At 51.5% G+C, this 23,644-nt stretch overlaps 1 protein-coding gene across 8 annotated transcripts in view; it reads right to left on the bottom strand.

Moving 5' to 3' along the window:
• PPP1R12B (protein phosphatase 1 regulatory subunit 12B) overlaps positions 1-23,644 on the bottom strand; it is a 99,441-nt gene that overhangs the window by 4,580 nt on the left and 71,217 nt on the right. For 4 of the 8 annotated variants that reach the window (XM_062624888.1, XM_062624890.1, XM_062624893.1 and 1 more), the window contains 5 exons: positions 8,327-8,343; positions 7,546-7,690; positions 6,257-6,361; positions 5,961-6,014; positions 4,156-4,206 (listed from right to left, as the gene is read on the bottom strand). In XM_062624888.1, the coding sequence (XP_062480872.1) occupies positions 4,156-4,206; positions 5,961-6,014; positions 6,257-6,361; positions 7,546-7,690; positions 8,327-8,343 (372 nt within the window). Of the gene's footprint in view, positions 1-3,777; positions 3,819-4,155; positions 4,207-5,960; positions 6,015-6,256; positions 6,362-7,545; positions 7,691-8,326; positions 8,344-16,434; positions 17,118-23,644 lie in introns of those variants that run through there. The other 4 variants (XM_062624889.1, XM_062624891.1, XM_062624892.1 and 1 more) reach the window with 3 other exon arrangements.

The following is a 23,644-nucleotide window of genomic DNA, read 5'->3' as shown; positions in this document are numbered from 1 at the left end:
CACAGGAACAGCACCAATGGGGAGACACAGAACATCAAAGCAGGCAAAGGGGGGAAATGGTAAAGCCATGCAGACATCACGACTGCTCCAAGGACATTCTTCCCAGTGATGCTGAAGAAAGAAAGCAAGCGTGTGCTGGGCATTCACACCAAACAGAGGTGCCAGGACACGTGGGGGGCTGCAGAGCTGCTTTCTGAGCAGCGTCCTGTGCCTCCCTCCTCCCCACAGCTCATCGGGTACCGCAGCCATGTGAACCAGGAGCCCTCCTCCATGGTGTAGGGAGCAGGGGCACTGTGCAGGGAAAGGCAGGAAGGGAACATCTGTGGCAAGAGAAGGTTTAAGTTCAAGTGCAGAAATGCCAGCCCGGAACCAAAGCAGCTCTGCAAACCAGCCTGCTCCTCCCATGTCCTCTGACACGTGGCTTGCAACGGCAGGGAGGAGACAGAGGGAAGCAGGTTCCTTTCTGCCATTTGATTAGCAGAAAGTGCTCTGAGGGAGGTCACACTGTCTGTCCTTAACCAGAAGCAGCAAATCTGTTGGGATGCAAAGAACTTGCATGAACATCCATCCAATCTGCAGGACATGGAGCTGGCTGCAGTTGGCAGAGAACCTGCTGCATCCAAGAATGCTTTGTTCAAGGGCCCATTTGTGTATAAAAGAGAAGCACTTCGTGTAGCCCCCTCCCATCAGGTCCATTCTTAGCTCCCCAAAAGCACTACCTCTGCTCCCCATCAAGGAGCAAAACCAACAGAAACAAGGCAGGTGAGTGCAGGGAAGCAGCAAAGATGGGCTTTGAGCCCCCCAGTGGTATCAACTTGATGGAGCACCACTTGGCCTAGGCTAACACAATTCTGACAGGTCCTGATACAGAGCTATGGCCAATGAGCTGCAGGAGCTTCAGGGACACCTCGGCAGTGAGACCCCCTCTCACCAAATCTCATCCATCCATCCATCCATCCATCCATCCATCCATCCATCCATCCATCCATCCACCCACCCACCCACCCATCCATCCATCCATCCATCCATCCATCCATCCATCCATCCATCCACCCACCCACCCACCCACCCATCCATCCATCCATCCATCCATCCATCCATCCATCCATCCACCCACCCATCCATCCATCCATCCATCCCCGAACCCACCCGAGCCACGGTGGGGCTCGGTGAAGACCTCACACATCTGTCCTGGGATAAATCACACCCAGGAGCTGCTGGAGGATGGTTCATACCGGAAGAGTCACACCATGGATCACAAACATCCTCTGCTTTATCCCAGGGAACACAATTGAACATGTCTGGCAGAAAACATCAAGCATATGTGAAACGGGTGCCGTGCTACGGGGGTGGAAAGGATTGTGGTTGTTTTAGAGACCACCTTTGCTTTTCCACACTGATACAGCATGGAACCTCAGCATGGCATGATAGGATGCAGCTTTGCCTCAGCACGCTGCCAGAGATGATAAAAAGCATCACTTATGTAAAGATGTGTGTGTGCTGCAGGTAGGACAGCCTTCTATTTACTCAAGAAACCCAGCAAAGGCTGGGAAGCTGGGAATGAAGCCAAGGGCGAAGACCAGAATCTGGCCAATACCGCTGTGATTGCTTATCCCTCTGTTTGATACTTGGCTCACCAAAAGCAGGTTTCTCAGTTCAGCTGTACCTGCCTGCAATTAAAGGATTTTGTGCCTGCAACAGTAGGGGAAATAAAAATGCCCAAAGCATGCACAATGTACAGAGCCAGGAGGTGCAGTGCTGCCATGGAATAACGAAGCTCCTGTGACCTTCACGAAAAATTGCTGTGTTAAGTTGGGACCTCAGGCACTTGGCATTCAATTCAGTTCAGTGCAAATGCTCATTTTCTTTCTCCTTCCTTAGCCAAGTTGCTGTACCTCCAGTCACATTCTGCAGTCACTTCAGCAAAGGCTGCACTGCTTTGTCACCTTCGCAAGAGCTGGTCTGCAGGAGCAGCCCTGGCACCAAGGGCTTCTTGAGATTCCTGTGTTTGTCCTGCTCCTCTCCATTTCTTGATTGCTTCATTAGCAGGGGTTAAACTCATGAAAGGAACAAAGCTCACTACCTCAAGTGTGGACTGAAATACAAAGTGTTTCTGTCACAGAAACCCAGGACCATCCTGCAACCGCTGCTGTGCCTCCTCTGCCCAAGACGTCAGCTGCAACAAGCGGAGAGCCCTGATGCACAGGACTGGACACAGGCACCCCAGCATCAAAGAGCTGGATGAGAGCCATGCTGGACTGGTTCAATTCAAAGACCAGTGGGAAGAATCCCAAACCCCACAGTACTACCTGAGACCTAATAACTTGGCCTGTCTGACTGTCTCCCCTTGCTGGTCTCTGCGTTAAAGGACACTGGTGGATTTGCCAAAGCCAATTCCTTCTGCTTTGGCTGGACTGCTATTCAGCTACTGCAAGAAGCAGGGATGGAAGTCCAGCCAGAATGAACAGATTTGTTTTCCTGGCTCAATTTCCACATGAGAGATGAACACAGATGTTCTGTAGAGGTTATCTCACTGTAGGCAAACACAACTGGGCTGACTCTCCTGCTTTAAGATGTGATGAAAGTGGACTCAGAAGTCCTACCCTCAAGGACTGATTGCTCATGCTCCTTTAGCTCCTGTCTCCAGCGCATCTCTAGGGGCAATAGAAGAACATGCCAAACTTCTACCAGTGCTCCTGTTTTGCACCACCAGCTTCCATCAGTCTGCAGCTCGGGACTACCCAAACCAGAGATGCTTCAGCTGCATCCAGCAGTTCCCACAGGCACCTTCTTTCCTTAATTGCCTTCTGAACCAAAATAAACGTTTCAGATCTGACAGGCCACTAGAGGACACCAATTTGTCTTTTTACTCCACAGACCAAGCTGGTTTGCAGTGATCTGCATGGCTGCAGAGACAACACAAACTGCTGCTGTCAGCGTCTTCTCTTGAAGGCCACATTCTTGTAATTATACAAAGGTCTCTCTGGAGTTAAAGGTTGCTCCTGTTCAGTGAGTAAAGAAATTTAGACATTTTCAGTCTTTTCTCCTTCCCCTTCTAACACATAGACACTTATTTTCTCCTCTGAGAGAGAACACGGGAGCCTTTACAGTGAGATCCACCAAATCACTCTACTACTTATGGCAGCAGAAGATGCAGCACAAGCCAATGGGTCCTTGCAAAGATGGATGCTTGCTAAATACATGAAGCTTCAAATAGAAACATAAAGTTGGAAGCTCCTGCACCAGTGCAGAGAGTCGGGACACACAACTCTCAGGTGGGGTCCTTCCTTCTGAAAGCACTTTGGTCCCACCTGGGTCATGCTCAAAGGGAACGAAAGCAGAGAACAAACGGGGCCATTCTGTCGATACCAGCATTAAACCAGAGTGTAAATGATGCAACGCTGCCAAAGCAGCACAAAGTCCTGGGTGTACTTAGGTGGCAATATGCACCCACGCTGCTTCCCACCCTGCAGTGCTCCCCGCCAGCCCCGTGCTCGCAGGGCAGCCAAGCCACGGCAGGAGGAACCATCCCCAGGGGCAAGGCCACCAGAGAGAGAACGTGAAGGAGCATCAGTGGCGGATGTCTCGTGACTTCAAGCCATGCTGCACATTTCATCAGGAAGCGAATTCCTCTTGGCTGAAATCAACTCCAGGCTCCCTTACTGACACAGCCTTCCAGTGGCATGCTATATAGGAAGGGAATACAGAAATACAACCACTCTTGTGTTTCATCCTGGCTAGTGTGCGTGACCTCAGAAGCCAGCTTTGTCTTCTTACCCATCTGGCGAGAACCACAGCGGCTTAACGTGGGCTGCAGACTGTTCAGAGCACAGAGGATCAGCACATGGAAACCCATCGATGCCACAAAAGGTTAGTTTTGGAAAGCATTTAAGGAGAACAGCTCTCACCGTTCTCGGATCAAACAGCACAACAAACATATGGTGCAATCAGAGGAATGGTAATAGGATAGTTTATTAGTATTTCATGTCTGGCCATTAAAGGAAGTTCTGACTGCACATAGGAACACGCTCGGAGGTGACACGAATCCCTCCCAAGGTTACACCTTTAGTATCCCACTCCTGGGTGACAATCCCAGAAGACATGAATACAAAGCATAAACCCCAGAATGAGCAGAGGGAATTGATTATTTCCTACCTTCATCTCCTCTTCCATTTCCGAGAGTTTCCGCTCCAGGGCTCGCTTCTCCTGTTTGCAAGGATTCATAACAAAGATGGTCACAAGGATACAGAGGAAAAACTCACAGTGCATTTGCTTCTAAAGAAGTCTTGTATTTCTGTAGGAGCCTGCACTGAAAAGTATCTCAAAGCAATGCACAGGTTACAACCAGGAGCTGGGTCCGTTTCGGCAGATCCTGAGCTCCCTTCACACCCCTTCAGTGAAATGATTCCCCCCCCTGCCAGTGATTCCAGTTTTCAGGACTTCCTGATGCAACCTGATTTTGAGCTCTGTGGGTGAAGCCATGTATTTAACTGCACCCACTGCAGGAGGCAATGAGAAAACTCACCCAGCCCATTGAGCAAGAAACAGGGAACGGTGCCTGGAAATCCTCCTCCCTGATTAATTTAGGGCTTCAAAGCTCACTGCTCTCAGTGTAGTTTGGAAACGGATGATTACACAGGGTGGCTCTGCCATGTGAGTGCTGGTGGTGCCCTCAGTGAGAGCAGAGCCCTTGAGAGAGGGAGAGCTGGACTCTGTCAAGGACATTCTCAACATGAGAGGACTCAAACCACCCCAGGCAGGTGCACTGAGCAGGAGGAAATGGCAAACCTCCAAGTGCCCCCCAAGTGATGTTTAGCTGACAGTGGGGTTGCATGTTTGATAACCCCCCTTAGCCTGCTTGAAGCACACCCAGGAATCAGGCCCACAGGGATCACTGCTCTGAGTATCTCAGGGTTCAGAGTGGCGTGGAGGTGCTCAGCTGAGGTTACACAGCAGGGCCAGGGCCTGAGCATCAATTCAGCTTCAGCAGCCAAAGCCTGGCACCTGCCTCGCACCCTTGTACCAAGGGCTGGTGTGTGCTGCCTGCCCCTGTTCAAAATGGGGATCCTGAACATCACCTCCTCCAGACTGTATCTGGCAAATCCCAGGAAGTGTTTGCACATAAATGATTAAAGGGCTTTAATCATCCAGCAAAGCTTCTAAAGCTTCAGGAGATGAAACAGTTCAAGAGAAACCTCCACTTCAGGCGACTCTCCAGCATGAAAGTGGATGTCGCTGAGAAACTGGAGCCAGGCTTCAGCTTTAATTAACCACGTGGTGGGAGAACGAGCATTAATGGCCATCAGCTGAAGCACAGGATAAGATACCAAGAGAAAACAAATCACTGTGAGGACAGTTAAGAACTGGAAGAAAGGGCTGCAGCTGCAGAGACTCAACACTTCACTAAATGAAGGGACAAAGCCCTGACTAACCTGCCTGACTCTGCTGGGATCTCTTCCAATCTGACTGGAGCTATGGTGACTCAAGGCAGAGATTTAGTCAGGCTCTACCCGTTCAGCTTAGCTCACTGCAACGAATCTGACTGTTCAGTGGAGAGAAAGAAGCATTCAATGATCCAGATGTCAAGAGTAATCACGAGACAGAAACCCAGCTTGTGTTTTGCCTTCTTCCCCTCACCATCCCCAACCAGACTTCATGTATAAGGATCAAGAGTAACGTAAAGCATACTGGACCAACAGTCTCTTAGCATGACAGAGTACGATTTGTTGGTCTGCAGCTGCCTGTAACAGAAGAAAGAAATCAGAACTAAGCTGATTTCCAACGAAAGCAGGAAAGTCTCAGACCCTGCGAAGGTCAGAACGCAGTTCCCGCTGTGCACTGCTCCACAAGGCAAAACTAGAACTTAGCTTTTAAGTCACACTTTCCTGCAAGAAATGACCATACTCTGCAGAGCAACACGAGGCAAAGGCTGTGATGCAGAAGAAAGCAGAGGCACGTACCCTTTTCTCCATCTCCAGCATGCTGGACCGGTCCGAAGTTTTCTCCTGTTTCTGCTAGGGAAATTAAAAACAGGAAGCTATTAAAGCATCGCAGGATGCTGCACAAAGGCCTAGGCAGAAGCCTAGAGAAGCAGCAGTCTTCAGGGAATCCCTCATACTTATCTCTGTGAAAAATAAGCCTCCTCTGAGGCACCTTCCCTCCCAAGAGCTAAATCCTGTCTCATGCTGGAGCAAGTGTTGGCTTGTTACGGGCTGGAGCTCAGCTCCTCCAGCCCACGAGCCCGTTTTGGCCTTACCTGGGTTGCTTTCTCCAACTTGGATTTGATGTCTGCCAACTCAAGCTGGGCTTCTTGCAGCTTTGACTTCAGCTTTTGATTCTCGGACAGGGCACTCTCATATAACTGAGATATAGGATAGGAAAGAAGAGATTACAGTTAGCAGAGAGCCAGCAGCGGGGTTTGCTTTGCTCCCCATGCCAGGGGATTCGAAGGACAAACAGAACTGCTCTGGATTCTTCACTTGTGTTTTCACAATCCGTGCGAACTAAGAAAACAGCTGTTTCATCTTGCAGGGTGTTTAAAAGCAGCCGAGAGGCAAAGAAAAGGGATGGTTTTCATTTAGGGAAACAGCCAAGCGTAATAAAGCCCAGTGTTGTCTACGCTGGATGTATGTGCACCTATGGTTCTGTTGTGCTCCCCAGCACAACACAGCCTCACTGCCCTTGTTTGCTCATTGCTTGAAGAGGAGAAAGGAGCAGAGTTTTAGGCCACTCCAAAATGGATTTGTTCCCCTTCGATTCCTTCAAACCAGCAGAATTTCCACCCCTCTGAGAGGACAAGCGAGGCGTCCTGCCTGCCTCTCCTGACCAGGCATGCTCATGCAGAGGAGGGGGTGCTGCCTGTGGGGGAGGCTTTTCAGCATCAGTCATTTCAGAATTGAGGTCAGAGAAACACAGAATGAATCACAGCATCCCAGGCTGGTTTGGGTTGGAAGGGACCTTAAAGCTCATTCAGTCCCAACCCCCTGCCATGGGCAGGGACACCTTACACTAGAGGAGCTTGCTCCAAGCCCCTGTGTCCAACCTGGCCTTGAACACTGCCAGGGATGGGGCAGCCACAGCTTCCCTGGACAGCCTGGTCATCTTAATCCATTTACTTCTGACATGCTCCCTGCCCTGAGGCTGTGGGTGGCAGGGCACATCCCTTTCAAGGATTGTGTTGAAAGGTTCAGAGATCATAGAAAAACTAACTCTGGGATGTTACAGCAGCAAAATAACTGTGGGGATGTGCACGTGTAAACTACGCTGCTGTGCTCACCGGTATCTTTCCTTGCTCCTTTCAAATCCCTCCCAGCATTTCCCCTGCCTCAATGCCCTGCTCCTCAGACATCTGACTTCCAGGATGTCCTCTCATGCTGTGTCCGTTTTCAACCCCCTGAAGGGCAGATGCATTTGAAGAAGGCCGGTGTGACTTCCAAAAGCAACGGTAACAGACAGGGAAAATAAACTTTATCTTTCCAAAGCCTCCCAGCGCACGTTTCTGCAGCAACAGGCAGCAGTGACAAGAATACAGGCAAAAAACCCTACTCTTTTGTAGTCCCTGTTACTCTCCTCTTCCGCTCTGCTGCTGAGGGCAGCCAACCGGTTCTCCCTCCGGCTATAGGCGCTGGAGCGGCTGGAGGCACGGTCGCTGTAGGACTCGCTGCTGGCAGGGTTCGTAGCTGCTTCCAACCTGAAACGTGAGGAAGAGGTAGCACCGTGGAGCTGCTTTACTGTGGGACAGCCAGCGTGAGCCCCACTGGTTGGGACTTGAGGTAGTGGCAGACCCAGCGGAGCACCCCTCACCCTGCAGCACAGCCACCACTGCTTCAGGAGCTGGGGCAAATCCAGTGGGTATCAGCCCAAGCCTCCAAAGGGCAGTGATTTCACAGAGACATGGGATGGGTTGGAAAGGACCTTAAAGCTCCTCCAGCTCCAACCCCTGCCATGGGCAGGGACCCCTTCCATAGAGCAGCTTGCTCCAAGCCCGTGTCCAACCTGGCCTTGAACACTGCCAGGGATGGGGCAGCCACAGCTTCTGTGGGTGCATCCACAATTTCCCATGGACCTCTCATCTTCATGGTGGGAATGGGCTCCATTTCTGATAGGGCACAGAGCGTTTCTTCTCTGCAGAGCAGCTGTTAAACAATTTGGGGAGCAAAGGACAGAAGGAACCTGGCCCAACAGCTAAGCCAAGGTAAAGAGCAAACAGTCAGTACCAGCTTCAGCTTATGCTGCTGATCTGAAGGACAGGGAATCCCTCAAACCATCCCAAAATACGCTGCTCATGAATATTCAATAAAAATACTAAAAAGAAAGAAATGCTTACCTGGAAAGTCTTTCATGCTGAAGGAGAAAAAAAAAAAAAAGAAAGAAAAAGGGAATTAGTGAGGAGAATGAAAGGCTCCATTCAACAACGCAGCAGCAATTTCCTACCTCTGATACCAGCACCTCCCTCATCACAAGCTCACAGCATTAATTCTGTGCTCAAGCTGGGAATCATGGATCCTGCCTGAATCCTTTCAACTGCTTCACTGAAGCATTTCAAGATTTCTTTTCTTTTGCAACCCTAAAAACCATGGATCATTGTTCCCCAAATTCTAGCGTTCAGAACTGAACCCATCCCTTTGAACCAAATCCAGGCTATTGTTTCCCTCTTTAAGTCAAATTATACCTCCTTGATCACTGCCCTGTGCATGATGGGGGTGAGAGAGGTTAATGGATCACGACACGTGGAGCTTGCTGCCTATTTGTGTGGAGCATCAGGAAGTCACAAACGGTACTTTTTCTCCACATGCAAGCACCTGCCCCAGGAATAAAAGCCTCACCGGGGCAGGGAGACACACAGCAGAAGCTGCACAAGGAAGGAAAAGACCCCTACACCACTCAAAAGGGTGGACATGTGATTGAGTCTTCTTTAAACATCGTAAAAACGTGGACCAAAATGATAGATTTGTGTTGGAAGGGACCTTAAAGCTCCTCCAGCTCCAACCCCTGCTGCGGGCAGGGACCCCTTCCATAGAGCAGCTTGCTCCAAGCCCCTGTGTCCAACCTGGCCTTGAACACTGCCAGGGATGGGGCAGCCACAGCTTCTCTGGGCACCCTGTGCCAGCGCCTCAGCACCCTCACAGGGAAGAGCTTCTGCCTAAGAGCTCATCTCAGTCTCCCCTCGGGCAGGTTAAAGCCATTCCCCTTGGCCTGTCCCTACATCCCTTGTCCCAAGCCCCTCTCCAGCTTTCCTGCAGCCCCTTCAGGCACTGGAGCTGCTCTCAGGTCTCCCCTTCAGGAGCCTTCTCTTCTCCAGGCTGCCCCAGCCCAGCTCTCTCAGCCTGGCTCCAGAGCAGAGCTGCTCCAGCCCTCGCAGCATCCCCGTGGCCTCCTCTGGCCTCTCTCCCACAGCTCCACGTCCCTCTTGTGCTGCTGCCCCAGAGCTGGATCAGGGCTGCAGGGGGGTTCTCCCTAGAGCAGACTGATGCTCTCTGCACAAGCCGCTTCCTTCTGAACCCCCAGCTCTCACTGTGCTGATGCTGGTCCATCCAAGGAAGAGGCACAGCTTGGTACCAGCCATGGCTTTACTCGCCCAGAACGCCGGAATGCTGCAGAGCGCCAGGAACGGCGCTGGATTTGATTTCAGAAATGTGCTCGGATCGTGGAGGGCAGAATCCTTCCCTTAAACCCCCAGGAACGCTCCCAGCTGTCAGGAACGCAGTGAAGTGCAATTAAAACCAAATTCCCTGTGGAAGGCTGAGATAAACCACACTCAGTGCCAGAAGGAGGCTTGGCCACAGCTCTTGCCAAGGCAGGAACTGGCCCAATTGCTTCCAAGTGTGTTCCTCTGCGGTGAGACCTGACCCAGCAAAGGCTGAAAAAGTCTCTTTACAAAGAAAAAGAAGAAGAAAATTGCTTCTTTGGGCACGTTTTCTCCTCCTTTCTCTCCAGGTGGGCAAGCACAGGGAAACCTGCACTAGTTTAAGATAGCTGTCAAGGAATGTATTTTGGTTTGCTGTGTCCCAGTGACCCCGACCAACACTTAGGATTTAATAACCACCACTTCTCAACATCCCTGAGCCACTCCAGCCTGGCTCCTCCCTTCCCTTAATCAAGAGGGGAAAGTTTAGGAACCTGCCTTGTTTTATTCCTGCACTGGCAAATACCCTCCTGTGAGTCCTGTTTGGGTTAGAAATTAAAGGTAAAGCAAAGCCAGCTGCTTCTGGGGGCTGGTTTTGCCTTTTCCATGCAAAAGCCACCATGTTCTGTAGCGCTGCAGCTCCTGCACCTCCCAGATTCCTGTGTTTGGTAGGGCCGATATGCATGGCAGCTATTCAAAGGACAACTTCCCTGTGTGTAGCACTGCTGCCAGCAGGAGTCTTCCCTTAGGAAAGCTGGAAGGGGAAAGAGCAATGAGGAGGGTCCACCCCAGAGCCGTCCCCATTGGGTACAACTGAGATCAGTGTTCCCCTCAAGCCACATTTGTTTTTCAAGTCAGGTATGGTTGGGGTCAAATCTGGTTTTCCAGTGGGTGCAGAGTAATGAGAAGGTTAAACTCTGCCTTTGACAGTTATTCCAAGGCCATTTCCTCCTGGGAATGCTGCTCTGCCGACCTGAGAGCCATGGTTTGCCACAGCATCCTGAAGGCTCCGGCTGCCGTGATGGATAGCGCTGCCCTCCAACTCGAGCTGCTCTTGTGCAAATGCAGGGGTTTCAAAATAGGAGATGATTAATAATCCAGTGCAGCCAAACCACCTCCACAGAGCCCCCAGCTCCCCAAAGCCTGAGGCAAAAGACGTTTTCACAAGCTATAAATCAATAAACTTTGCTTAATAACCGCTGCTGTTACTGAAGCATAGTATTAAAAGGTCCTCCAAGATGGAACAGTGGCTTTGGCAGCTGCCTGCTGCAGACCCCATGGCTTTCAGTACAGCTAGCACGTGCTTAATCAGAAACAAGCACCTAGGGACGCATCTCCTGCCACCCCACATTCGCAGCTGTCCCCCGGCTCCCCACACCTCCCATGGGGAGCATTGGCTTTGCAGGAGCCGCAGTTTGTCACTGCTGTCACTTGGGAACAAACCTCCCCTGTAAACATGGAGCTGCATGGGATTTTAAGTTAGTGAAGGCCACAATTCCCAAACCCGGCACTGTTGCTCTGATTTATTTTCATTTTCCTTCTTTTCTAAGGGCACAAATTTCACTGGTAAAAAACCTGATTTTGCAAAGTGCCCGGAGCTCAGACAGAACCCTCCAGACACGAGGAAACAAAAGCCCAGCGGCCAAGTGACACGAGAAGGGAAGACTTCTCCCCCTCAGTTCCTTCAGTATGGAATGCCCCAGGTGCGCAGGCAGCGGCGCCTTCCTCTGGCACACAGTTTTCAGGTTTATCATGGGGTATTTAAATACCTGCTTGGCCACCAGCCAGCATTTAAACTGCCTGAAGCCAACCTGCTGTGTGTGAAGCACGTTCCAAAACCCGTCACCCCCTCCTGCAGCCACACAGCACCCCAGGACAGCCACCACAGCCATGGGCAGTGCTTGCAGGAGCAGCGATGAGGGCTGGTCTGGGTGCGCTGCCCTGTCTGTGGCACACTGAGCATCTTGTGCTGTTAGCATTAAGTCAGTTTTCATTGTCTCTCTCCCCACCTCTCATCTGTTTCAGTCTAAACCAGCTCCAGACCAGCTGCCTAGTCAATGATATGAACCTGGAGCTACTCTCACCTGCTTGAGGACCTCTGCTCCAAAGACCTTCTACTGAACTGCAGGAGTAACCTCAGCACTTTTGGGTCATTAATAGAACTTACAAGTCATCATAAGAAAAACCCAACCAACCAAACCCCTCCCCTCCAAAACCACCCCAAGCCCGTCAACAAGCTGACAGCTCCCCAAGGGCCATGATTTTCTCTGACCACCATGAGCCACCATCTCCAGTGGTTGAATTCTGCAAGCACTCCAAGATCCGTGGGTCAGGAATAGCGCAGGTACAGCTGCTGGTGCCTGGGGAATGGGTGCACCGAGCCCTCTGTCTCTCCCAGACCCTTTTTCTGCAGGTTTGTGCTCATTTTATGAAACACAAGACTACAGGGGGCTCCTGCAATGGAAGTGAACGTAGGCCTCTGGCACTCTGAAGCGCTTTGCTGCCTGCAGTTTCCATCTGCTCTCCCCATTGCTTCCTGTGGCCGCTCATTCGCATCCCACAGCACCTCCCTGTCCCAGCTGTGCCAGCGTGCTTGGGGTTGTGGCTGGACCACGAGCTGACCCAAATTAAAGACATCCCCTTTCTCCCCTCTTACAGTCCAGGCTGATTCCCTGGTATGGCGAGACCTCAAGTTGTCCTCTGACCTTCTGCTCTCCCTGCCCTGCCAGGGGCAATGGTTTCAAAAGCTGAGCAATCACCAGTGATTCCCCAGAGACATCCCAAGCCAGGCTGGATGCGGTTCTGGGCAACCTGATCTAGTTGAAGACGTCCCTGCTCATTGCAGGGGGTTGGACTAGATGGCCTTTGAAGGCCCTTTACAACCCAAACCATTCCGTGATGCTATGTGATTGCTCTCTGGCTGGTTAACCAGCTTCTCTAAGGGCACCCACGCCAGGCAGCAGAGGGTCAAAGTGGGTGTTTTAAAGAGGCTGCACTGTTACGTTGCGTGCTTCTTTCTGCATCGTCCACAAGCATTCAGAACCTTCAGTAGTTAACAGGCTCCCTGCCCTGGCTTTGGCTGGGATCAGTTCGCTCTGTTCCTGGGAAGGGAGGAGAGCTGGAGAAGAAAGTTTAGCCGCAGGGACACAGCCACTTACCCCCGGGGGCACAGCATGGCTCCTGACCCCTTTTATTTATACATCCAGATGCAGCCAGAGCCAGGAGCATCGCCCGGTTACTGAGTCACAGCAGGGAACAGCTCACGGGGGGTGCCTGGAGAATACGCTTCCAGATATGGACATTCACAGAGGAGAACTCAAATGCAGGGAGCAAACAGCACCCAGAAGGATTTCACACTGACTCCCATCTCAAGAACACGATGCTTGAGAAATGGCCAGTGCTAAACAGATGAGGGTGCTGGAGAGGTTGATTGCCTTAAAGTGCAAGTTTCACATCCCCTAGTTTTTGCTGGCTTATGGGAGAGGAGGTGATCATTTCCACAAACCCTGTAGTCAGCAATCCAGAAATCAGAGAATGTCACGAGACAACTTAGTTGACCCCGTTTCGTTTTATGCAGCATCACCTTTATCACAACTAGAACAAGTCCAAGCCATGAAATGGAATCCCAGGAAGATGAAAGTGTCCTGGAGAAATGTTCTTGCACTGCTCCTTATCCTCCAGTGCGTTTGCAGTGGCAGCGTGGCAAACCAAAAGACTCCTACAGGTCTGCCCAACAGGAGAACAAACCTGTCACCAGGAGCATCTGAAACCTGTTGCAAAAGCCCTCATGGAGTGAAAAGGCAATCAGGCTTGCTTCTATTCCAGACTCCATGAAGGCTGTGATCTATCAGGCATTTCTAGCAAGCTCCCAGCACACCCGGACATCTCTCACTGATTAAAAGAAGTCTGGTTTGGTCACATTACCTTTAAGATTTCATACCATTATTCATATATTAATGCTAGACCCACAGCCTGGTTTGGGTTGAAGGGACCTTAAACCTCATCCAGCTCCAACCCCTGCCACGGGCAGGGACCCCTTCCACTAGAGCAGCTTGCTCCAAGCCCCTGTGTCCAACCTGGCCTTGAACACTGCCAGGGATGGGGCAGCCACAGCTTCTCTGAGCACCCTGTGCCAGCGCCTCAGCACCCTCCCAGGGAAGAGCTTCTGCCTAAGAGCTCATCTCAATCTCCCTTCTGTCAGCTTGAAGCCATCCCCCCTTGTAATACACAACCGATGCTGGTTTGCCAAGCACCTGCAGCTCAGGCAGCTCACATTTTTGTCCATTAACTTCTTTATTCCTTTAAGATTTGCTTTGGGCTCCAGATGTATGTGTCCACATGGGAACCCCCACCCAGATCAGCTCCCTCTGCCTGTGGTAATCACAGCCTGGGGCGGCTGTGAGCTCGAGGTGGAGGCCCATGAACAGAAAAGACAATTGGGAATTGCTGCTTTTTTACACCCAAGTATGACCATCAAGTGACTCGGTGCAAACACATGGTGCATGGAAAGTGATGCTCCTGCCTCCCCATTGCACCTCGAGGGGCTCCTTCAGACGCTCCAACAAAAGGCAGAATGAAATCAAGCAGTGCAGACCACAGAGCGCGCTCAGAACTGCATTGCTGAGCCCTTACTGACAAAAATTCAGCTGGAAAGCTCAATTAAAAGCACTGAAGGTGGATTAATGAGGGAGCGAGCTAAGAGCAGGGGGAAAAAGCCTTGTAGCAGAGCCATGGATATGGCCCTAAGGAATTACGGCCCTCTTGTGCTGGGGCCCCCCTGCCTGCTCCTTTGTTTTCACACCCCTGCTCAGCTGGGAACGTTTAGAGCCCACAGGTCTGCTGGTATCAATCTTGACTGCATGGAAGGATAAAAGACTCCAAGATTTCACATTCCTACCTGTCCTATGAAGGCTGGTGGCACCCTGTGGTGAGGGCTCTGTTACTGTGAGCACGGGAGGGGGGGGATACAAAGATGGGATGAATCCTGTTATTCCTCTTGCTCATGGCAGAATTACATTGTCTTGGAGAAAGAGTTAACTCAGATACTTTCTTTTTAGCCTGAAGTAAATCCTTCCCTAATTAGCCTTTTAAGGCATGGGCTGTTTCCATAACCCAGATAGCACCAGGACTGTTTCCTATACTGACTTGTGAGTTGATGCTGCTGCACTCCTGGTCTGGCTTCTCCCACATGGATGCTCACAGCTGGCATCACCATTACCACTGCAAGAACCACCATGGCTATGGGTGGGGAAAACCAGCACATCCTGTGAGCCTGCACTGAAGCAGTCACGGCTTGTGTGTGGTGTTTGCTGCTTGTTTATGGGGGTATAATGAGGAGGGGGGGGAAATGAGTCAGTCTGTGCACACCGAGCACGATTGATCTTGAAAACCTGGGGTTTTGAAAGAAAGAAAAGCATTTTCAGCTTAACTCTATGAGTAAGAGCACATCTGAGAGGTTCCCCACCTGCTATTAGGCTGGTTATCAATAGTGTGGTGGTGAGCACAGCTGTAAGGACTCATGAAGAGAGTCTATCTAAGCACACAGGGGATGGTTTTAGATTATCTAAAGCCTCCCCAGAGACAACCCTGCTGCAGATGGGAAGAAAGCAGAGACTGGGTTACACACTGAAGAGCCCAGGAGCAGCCAGCAGAGCCCTGAGGTTAGGGACTGCTTCCATCAACACCACTGCAGTGGTTAAAACCCTTTTCACAGATGCCTTTTCCAGACCAAGCTCTGTCACCTCAAAAGGAGCAGACAATGCCTATCGCCTTTGAGCAAACACCAGTGCTCACATTAACTAAATGCTTACATCTAAAATTAGCCTGCCTGCTTAAAACTAATTCCCCCAGGCCTGGACTCTGGCATGACACCATTTCTTGATGGTGAAGGGACTTCCCCTATAGTGATGCAGACCTGGAGGTTTCGTGGTGGCCTCTCCATGATTCCAGAGCTGTCAGCAAGATGGTTACAGCAGGTTCCCCAAACCTTAGTGATGGGGACACCAGCTCTGCTCTGGGGGGACCAGTGAAGGACCTCGACCCATCTCCTGCTGCAGGTGATTCTCTTCCTTTCTGTCATTGCAATTATTAAACGCTGCCACAGGTCAGCCCAGCCCCAAGGGTGAAAGCTGGATCCCAACCCTCGGCTCAGCAGCACTATCAGAGCCCAGTTTAACAAGCTGGTCAGGTTTTGCCTCGCTTTCATCAGTGAGGATTTTGTCCAGCAATGGAATCCCAGAATCCCAGACTGGTTTGGGCTGGAAGGGACCTTAAAGCTCCTCCAGCTCCAACCCCTGCCACGGGCAGGGACCCCTTCCATAGAGCAGCTTGCTCCAAGCCCCTGTGTCCAACCTGGCCTTGAACACTGCCAGGGATGGGGCAGCCACAGCTTCTCTGGGCACCCTGTGCCAGCACCTCAGCACCCTCACAGGGAAGAGCTTCTGCCCAAGAGCTCATCTCAGTCTCCCCTCTGGCAGGTTCAAGCCATTCCCTCCTGCCCTCATTCTTCCCTACAGTCCCTCATGAAGAGCCTACCAGGAGAGAGAGGCCAGGGGGAAACTCCCATCCCAGCACCTCCCAACAGCCAGCCATGCAAATAATCCCAGCGCCAGGGCTCCGGCAGCTTCCTTAAAACCTGTTGCTGCAGAGGCACCTTCCCAAGTTTCATTTCAACCATCCTCTTTCCAAAGCAAACACAGACACAGGTCTCCAGGGGTAAGACAACAAACCACCGCCACCACCACCAGCCTCTGCCCAGAGCACGTGCTGAGCAGGTCCCCGTGTAACACAGAAAGGAAAAAGCTGCTTACTTTGAGTGTCTTTGCGATCGGGGAAGGAGAGGAGGGGGGAGAATCTGACTGAGCCTTCCTGCTGCGAGTATATTCCTTACTCCTGGTGTACAGGGACGACATGGCCTTGCGGGCTGGGTGCCTGAGAAGCAACACAAGTCTTGCTCTCTTGTCGCTCTATAGCACTGGGTCCTTCTTCCAAGGTCAGAACAAGCTAATTAAACTATTCACAGCTCTGGTAATTAAACCCTGCTGTTCAGGGGGTATAATTTTAGGCATTCATGTGCTGGAGGGAGAGCTGAGGCTCCACGAAGTTTCTTGTCCAAGAAGAAGAGGAGAAGGTGTGAAGGACTCACTGCGCGGGGCGCTGCTCCGTGCCAGCCTCACCAGCCGGGACCCATCCCAACTGAGTCGCAGGAGAACATTTCCTCTGCCATAGGACTGAGGGATCTTCCCCTAGAGCCGCAGGAGGAAACGCTCCTGGTTCAGGAGAGAAGCTGGAAAACTGCTGCGTTTACCCAGCCACGATGCTTTTGCCAGGAAGAAAAAGAAGAAGAAAACTAAGCCTGGTTTGAGGCGGGCGCTGCCGCGAGGGCTCTGCCGTCACCGCGCCGAGCCGCACGCCAAGTGAAACACCACGGCATAAATCAGGAACAAGCGCTGGTTGGGAAAGGGGCAGTTCCAGATGAAGTTGTGTTTTGTTCCGTCCTCCTCCTTCTTCTCCTCCTCCTCCTCCCGGGCGCCGTTACCCACGCGCAGGCTTCTCCCATCCCTCCCTGCCGCTGCCTTCTGACATTCCAGATCCTGACTCGCTCCGCCAGGAATGCTGGAGGGCGGCCAGCAGCAGCGATTCACTTTCAGCTTGGGATTGGGGCTGCCACTTGTAGGGGGAAAAAGAAAAGGAAAGGAAAAAGAAGGGGGGGGAAAGAACTGAAAGCGCCCGTGGCCTGGAGGGCAGGGGGGAACCGACTGAACCCCAGCCCCTGCCTTGTGGCTGCGACAAAGGAGACATTTGAAAGGCCATGGAGCAGTTGGGGCCACGCTCAGGCAGCACAACAGGATTGCTGGTGTTCCCTCAGGAGGGTGTTTTGAGCTGCAAGAAGGCGATGTGGACCTTGTGTCACTTACACGCATTGGAAAGGGTGCTTGGGATTGAGGAGAAGAGAGGAATAGGAGGGGAGGAACAAGGATGGGGAGAGTCCGTTCTTCTCCCAGCAAACTTCCAGCTAGCTCTTGGCTGAGCTGTGCTGTGCAACCTAAAGCCAGAGCTCACTGGGCTCTGATGGTGAGGCTCTGCCCTGCCAAGGCAAGTGACATCCCTCCTGTCCCACCTAAACAAGCACACAGGATGCTCTTTGACAAACACCCTCCAGCACACAGCAGTTTAACAGCCCTCACACACTAAAGACAGTCTTGCAACTGTCAGGCTGCAAATCTATAAAGGCACCAGCCCAGGCATCTGCACAGGACCTGTTCCAGTACAGCAATACTAACAAACCAGTACCGAAGGATGGGTTCACTCATACCACCCAAACCAGCCACAGACCATGGTACAGGGTGCCTGGAGCAAACCCATCTGCTTCACAGGCTGCTTCATCATCCAACGCTTCCCAGCAAGTGCAGGGGAATATCTCCCTAAAACCATGGTAAGAGTATTACTCCAATATTGCCCCTTTTTTTGCACGCTCCTTGGCAACCGTGTAATGTCACTGACACACAGTTGGAGAAGGGTGCTTGGAATGACAGCTACACTGCTTTCTTCTGCCACCCAGCACCGTCACCATCCAGGGCAATGCAGCATCACAGTGTGACCACGGGGCCTGTGGGATTGTTCTTCTCTAAGAAAGTCCCTTTGAGGTCAGGTTTCTGTTGGATGCCTCCTCCTTCACTGACTGCAGGAGGTGGGGAAAAGAGAAGTTTGGAGAGGTCTCATTCTGCCTGGCAATATTTCTGCATTCCCTTTTCAAGGTATGGAAATGAACTCCAGACACACAAGAAGGTAGTGACAGGCACCCTGCTGCTCAGGGAGCCTGTGGCAGGACCTTGATCTTTCCAACCTCCAGCTGTTGCACTCATCACCCCCATCCTCCACCTCTCCGGCAGGCTGGAGCCTGTACAGTGACAAGGTAATTCAGACATCTAAATGCACATTGATAGAACCTGCACCCACGGGTGAGCCTCAGCTTCAGGGCTGTCAAAGCAGCCCGAGGAAGTGAAACTGGGTTAAGCCATGTGGCCACCAGCAGACTGGAGTGGTCCAATTGCAGTTCAGAGGCTGACAAAGCCCAGCTTAGTCACCAAGGTGGAGTTAAGCAGCTCTAAATTGCAGGGTTGTGCTCCAGTCCCCAATGAACGGTCGCTGCATCGCTCCACGGTCACGTTTCTGCTGAGGAGGGGTGGGGAGAGCTCCAAACCCAACGTTTCAGTCCAGAACTTGCAGTGCGAGAGGCAAAGCAAAGCAGAACCTGAGCTTTTGATTCCCTACTAATTCAAAGTTAATTAGTCACCCAGTGCAGATGCCTCCCAGATTGACAGAACGCATCTGGGCGGACACTAACTCATTTCAAAGAGAAGGGGTGGCATGAGAATTAGTACCCATATTAGCCAGGAGAGAGACAGCAGAACGGGAGCAATCTGGGTTTCATCATTTCAACAAAGGTGCCTCATTTATGGGTTTCCTCCTGCAGTTTTGCACCATTTGCTTCCAATGTTTCCCCTGTCCAAGCACAAAACCCGGCTCTTCCTTTGCAGCGCTCCTGTCCTCACATCCCCATATTTGTAAGATTCAAGGTCATGGTTCAGATCTGCCTGTTTCTGCCTGTTAAGGATATTCCTCAGTGAGAACCAGCAGCCTGCTCTGTGCTGGAGCTGTGCTGCTGCTGACTTGGCTGAGGAATGTTTCTACAGCTCCCAGAGACAGGAATTAAAACTCACCTTCCACGAGCGTTTGCACAGCCCCTGCACACAAACCCCTGGGACTGCCCAGAGAAAACTCCCCATTTCTGGGCGAAATCACAGAACCCCAGCCTGGTTTGTGTTGGAAGGGACCTTAAAGCTCCTCCAGCTCCAACCCCTGCCACAGGCAGGGACCCCTTCCACAAGAGCAGCTTGCTCCAAGGCCCTGTGTCCAACCTGCCCTTGAACACTGCCAGGGATGGGGCAGCCACAGCTTCTCTGGGCACCCTGTGCCAGCGCCTCAGCACCCTCACAGGGAAGAGCTTCTGCCTAAGAGCTCATCCCAGTCTCCCCTCGGGCAGGTTAAAGCCATTCATTCTCCTTGGCCTCCCTACATCCCTTGTCCCAAGCCCTTCTCCAGCTTTCCTGCAGTCCCTTCAGGCACTGGAGCTGCTCTCAGGTCTCCCCTTCAGGAGCCTTCTCTTCTCCAGGCTGCCCCAGCCCAGCTCTCTCAGCCTGGCTCCAGAGCAGAGCTGCTCCAGCCCTCGCAGCATCCCCGTGGCCTCCTCTGGCCTCGCTCCAACAGCTCCACGTCCCTTTGGTGTTGGAATACCATGTTTTAATACCGTGTTTGCTCAAAAGAAGCAGCATGAGAAATCCTGAGAGCTGTTTTTCACTGTGCACTCAGAATTCCAGTGTAGAGCAGTGCTTCCAGCAAAAATCAGGTGACTTCACCCAGTAACTACCACTAAGGATAAAGCAGCGTTAGAACAAAGCATTTTCCAGTGGAAGTTGCTCATCATTTGCACTCTGCAGGTGTTTATGGACCAGCTCCCCCTTCCCGACCCAGCTCCCTTACAGGGGATGCAGCAGCACAAACACACCGAGTAAGGAAGGAGGGATGCAGCAGAAACTTGCAGGGCTATTAACAGGCCATGTCAGGGTGAGGGAGCAAGCCAGCACTAAAACAAGAACCAGATGGAAACGCAGCTATTTCAAGCTGAGGGACTTTCCAAAATATGACATAGAGAAACAGAAATCTCGAGGCCCTCGCAACAGTCCTGACCCATTTTGTTCTTTATCTAAATTCATCGGATCATCCATCGCTCCCACCCGCCCCGGCCACACCATGGCTGTAAACCCCATCTGTTGCCTGGTCTGACACAAAGCAATATTCTAGTGCCACTGGCCAAACTAATGCATAACTTCAACACATTGCTATCCAGCTATGCTCCAGACCTATTTCTGGCCTTCCTTCAACAGCAGCGGTGCAAAAGGCTGTGTTCACTCCCAATGAGGACATCCAGGAGCAATGAAAATAAGCCTACATATATGGACCCCCATGCCCCAGGCTCCCCACAGCAGCACCCAGCATTAGGTACGTGCTGGGTACCTGTATAATGAGGAACAAGAAAGTGCTGAAGTGGGAATTAAACCGAAGCCGGTGGGAAATTCCTGCTGGGAAGGAGTTTTGTAGCTTAAGGATTCTACGCCTTGACATCCGAAATAATGAAGTAGCTTCTGCCAAACAGTTATTTCTCATTGGGGAACTCCATGTCCAAGAGCAAAAAACTAACAATGACTTTCCAAAGATGAGGCTTTTTCTGACGAGAAGCATGTGGGAGGATATCAACTGAGAACAAAAAGTGACCTTTTAAAGACAAGGGGGACAAAACTTGTGTCGCTGGAACACATGATTTTTCCTACAGTGCTAGTTTCTAAAGGATATTTCACTGTTAGGGAATTTGACTTCAGTGTTCCAAACAAATTTAGATTACCCTTCAATCCCTTGCTAGCCATTTGGCAATACAGCCTCTGCTTTTCACGCCTTCTGAGCCTAACTGGGAGAGAAATCATTTGCTACTTAAAACATGGGACTGCACCATTCTGCATAGCACATCCAGGCACTGGGGGCTACTGGTCTCAGGGGGGCTCTGCCACAAAGCAGCACCCACCAGCACCCTGATGAGATGGACTGGAAGGCAAGGACTGAGCAGGATCCATTCCAGTTGTGCCTGCTGAAGCCATCTTCCCTTGCACAATTCCTCCCTTCTCCAAGGCAGACAGCCATGTCCCCAAGGGCTGCCCAGACATCTACTGCTGTACACAGGGATCTTAATCCAGCACATCCAACATATGGAGGGCTTTTTTCTGGTGTCCTCAACATGCTGTTGAGGTGCAAGTCCAGAGGAGGCCATGAGGATGCTCAGGGGCTGGAGCACCTCCTGTATGGAGACAGGCTGAGAAAGCTGGGGCTGTTCAGCCTGGAGAAGAGAAGCTGTGTGGAGACCTCAGAGCAGCTTCCAGTGTCTGAAGGGGGCTACAAGGATGCTGGGGAGGGGCTCTTCATTAGGGACTGGAGTGATAGGACAAGGGGCTAAAGACAAGCTTAAAGAGGGAAGATTTAGGTTAGATCTAAGGCACAAGTTCTTCCCTGTAAGGGTGCTGAGGCGCTGGCACAGGGTGCCCAGAGAAGCTGTGGCTGCCCCATCCCTGGCAGTGTTCAAGGCCAGGTTGGACACAGGGGCTTGGAGCAAGCTGCTCCAGTGGAAGGGGTCCCTGCCCATGGCAGGGGTTGGAGCTGGAGGAGCTTTAAGGTCCCTTCCAACACAAACCAGGCTGGGATTCTATGATTCTATAGGATATCTTCAATCACATCAGGAGAAACATCCTCCCTGCGGCCTGCTGGAGGACTGACAACAAAGTACGATCACCAGCTCCTGGGGGGGGCAGAGAACCTGCTACAAGCAGAGAGTTTTTTCCTTTCCATAATCTTGAGTGTGTCCTGATGAGATAGAGTTTGACAGTTTCAAACAGAAACTGACGTGATGCTCCATTACACGTGTGAGCACAAACACATGCTCTTAAGCTTTAAAAAGTCAAAAAATTATAAACACAATTAGGCATAAAACAATAGTGAGGTTTAGTCTGTCTCTGGGCTACGTTCCAGGGAGCAAGGCTGCTCCTCAGCAGCGGGTCTAGAACAGCCACTCTGAACATTACCTGTGCTGCCTCGTGGGCCGTGCTGCATTCAACTGCACTGGAGCTGCAGATGTGCATACACACGGCACTGATCCCGCTGCCACCCTGCCCATCACACTGCTCCCAGTTCCTTCTGGGAAGAAAGCAAAAGGATCCCAGGACACCTGTGGGACAGCTGCCACGTCGGCAAAGGGACAGGGCCCTGGGGTGAAATGGGATAATTTGAAGTGACTGCAGAGGCCTCCCAGCAATGCCAGCGAGAGCCAAGGGCTCTGGTGGGTATCGGGTGCGCTGCTAAGCCCAGCTCCAGCGCCTCGGCAGAACCCACTCGTTGACAACTTGGAATGATCAGCACACCGAAGTGGGGAGAGTAATTGACTAAACAAGAAGTTAAAGTTACCTTAAATAGTTATGAGTGTGTGACCTTGTAAACCATTCCTGGAGGACTCGCTGGTTTGCTTCGTCTTCCCGGGACTCGCAGATCGGATTTGAGCTGGTTTTGTGTTACCCATCCCCATCATGGGCACTGCTTCACATTACAGCCTCTTAATTCAGCAGCTCGGTGAATTAGAGGAATTAACCTGAACACATTTAGCTGCCACCCTGCAGTCCACTGCTGCCTTCAAGCACAGACAATGCACTGTCCCAGAGCTGTAAATAGGAACTGAGCTCCACGCTGGAGATTGAAATGCTCTGTTAAGAGGGACAGCAGACAGCAAGTCTGCCACCCTCACAAAACATTGAGGTTGAGAGAAACCAACGCAAGCAAATTGGGCTGGAGAAGTCACAAGGCAAATCCTCTGTGCAGATGTGAACATTTTCCATAGGGATATGTATAGAATGAATGCAGATTTCTGTAGTGTCATCCCCCTTCACCTCCCAAGAAACCCAGGGCAGCCCAGATGATAAAACTGCTCTTCCCCATGTTTAAAGCTCCACGGCAGCTCCTGCTCCTGCAGCACTTTTCTGCTACGTTACATTGCTCGTTGTTATACAGGTATTAAAGATCTCCTTTCCCCGCAGCATACACAAGGTGTGCCCAGCAGAGCATCCTGTTTATCACCAGGACTAACCAGAGCCCATCTCTCACTGCCTGATGCTGCACCTAATTAAATGCTCCATAATTTAGCTGTAGTCAAGCCAGTGACGCACAGTCCCATCTACGTGACCTTGGCCGTGGGCCAGACAGCTTCCCCCCCTCCTCACCCCTGTCTGGGCTGGAACTAAGGATCCAAGGGTAAAACCAGGGGAAAACACCTGTCCCCTTAAAGCCCAGGAAAGACCCTGGTCTGCAGCGAGCAGGCACAGGAGGAACAGCACCATTTAGCGCTGTCTGGATTCAAAGGTTTTATTT

Source organism: Pezoporus occidentalis, unplaced genomic scaffold (genome assembly GCF_034315485.1).
Source record: "Pezoporus occidentalis ecotype Australia unplaced genomic scaffold, CSIRO_AGI_Poc_V1 ctg274, whole genome shotgun sequence".
NCBI classification, from domain to species: domain Eukaryota; kingdom Metazoa; phylum Chordata; class Aves; order Psittaciformes; family Psittacidae; genus Pezoporus; species Pezoporus occidentalis.
Note: the sequence above shows the minus strand (reverse complement) of the source record. Positions and strands in the feature narration are given on the sequence as shown.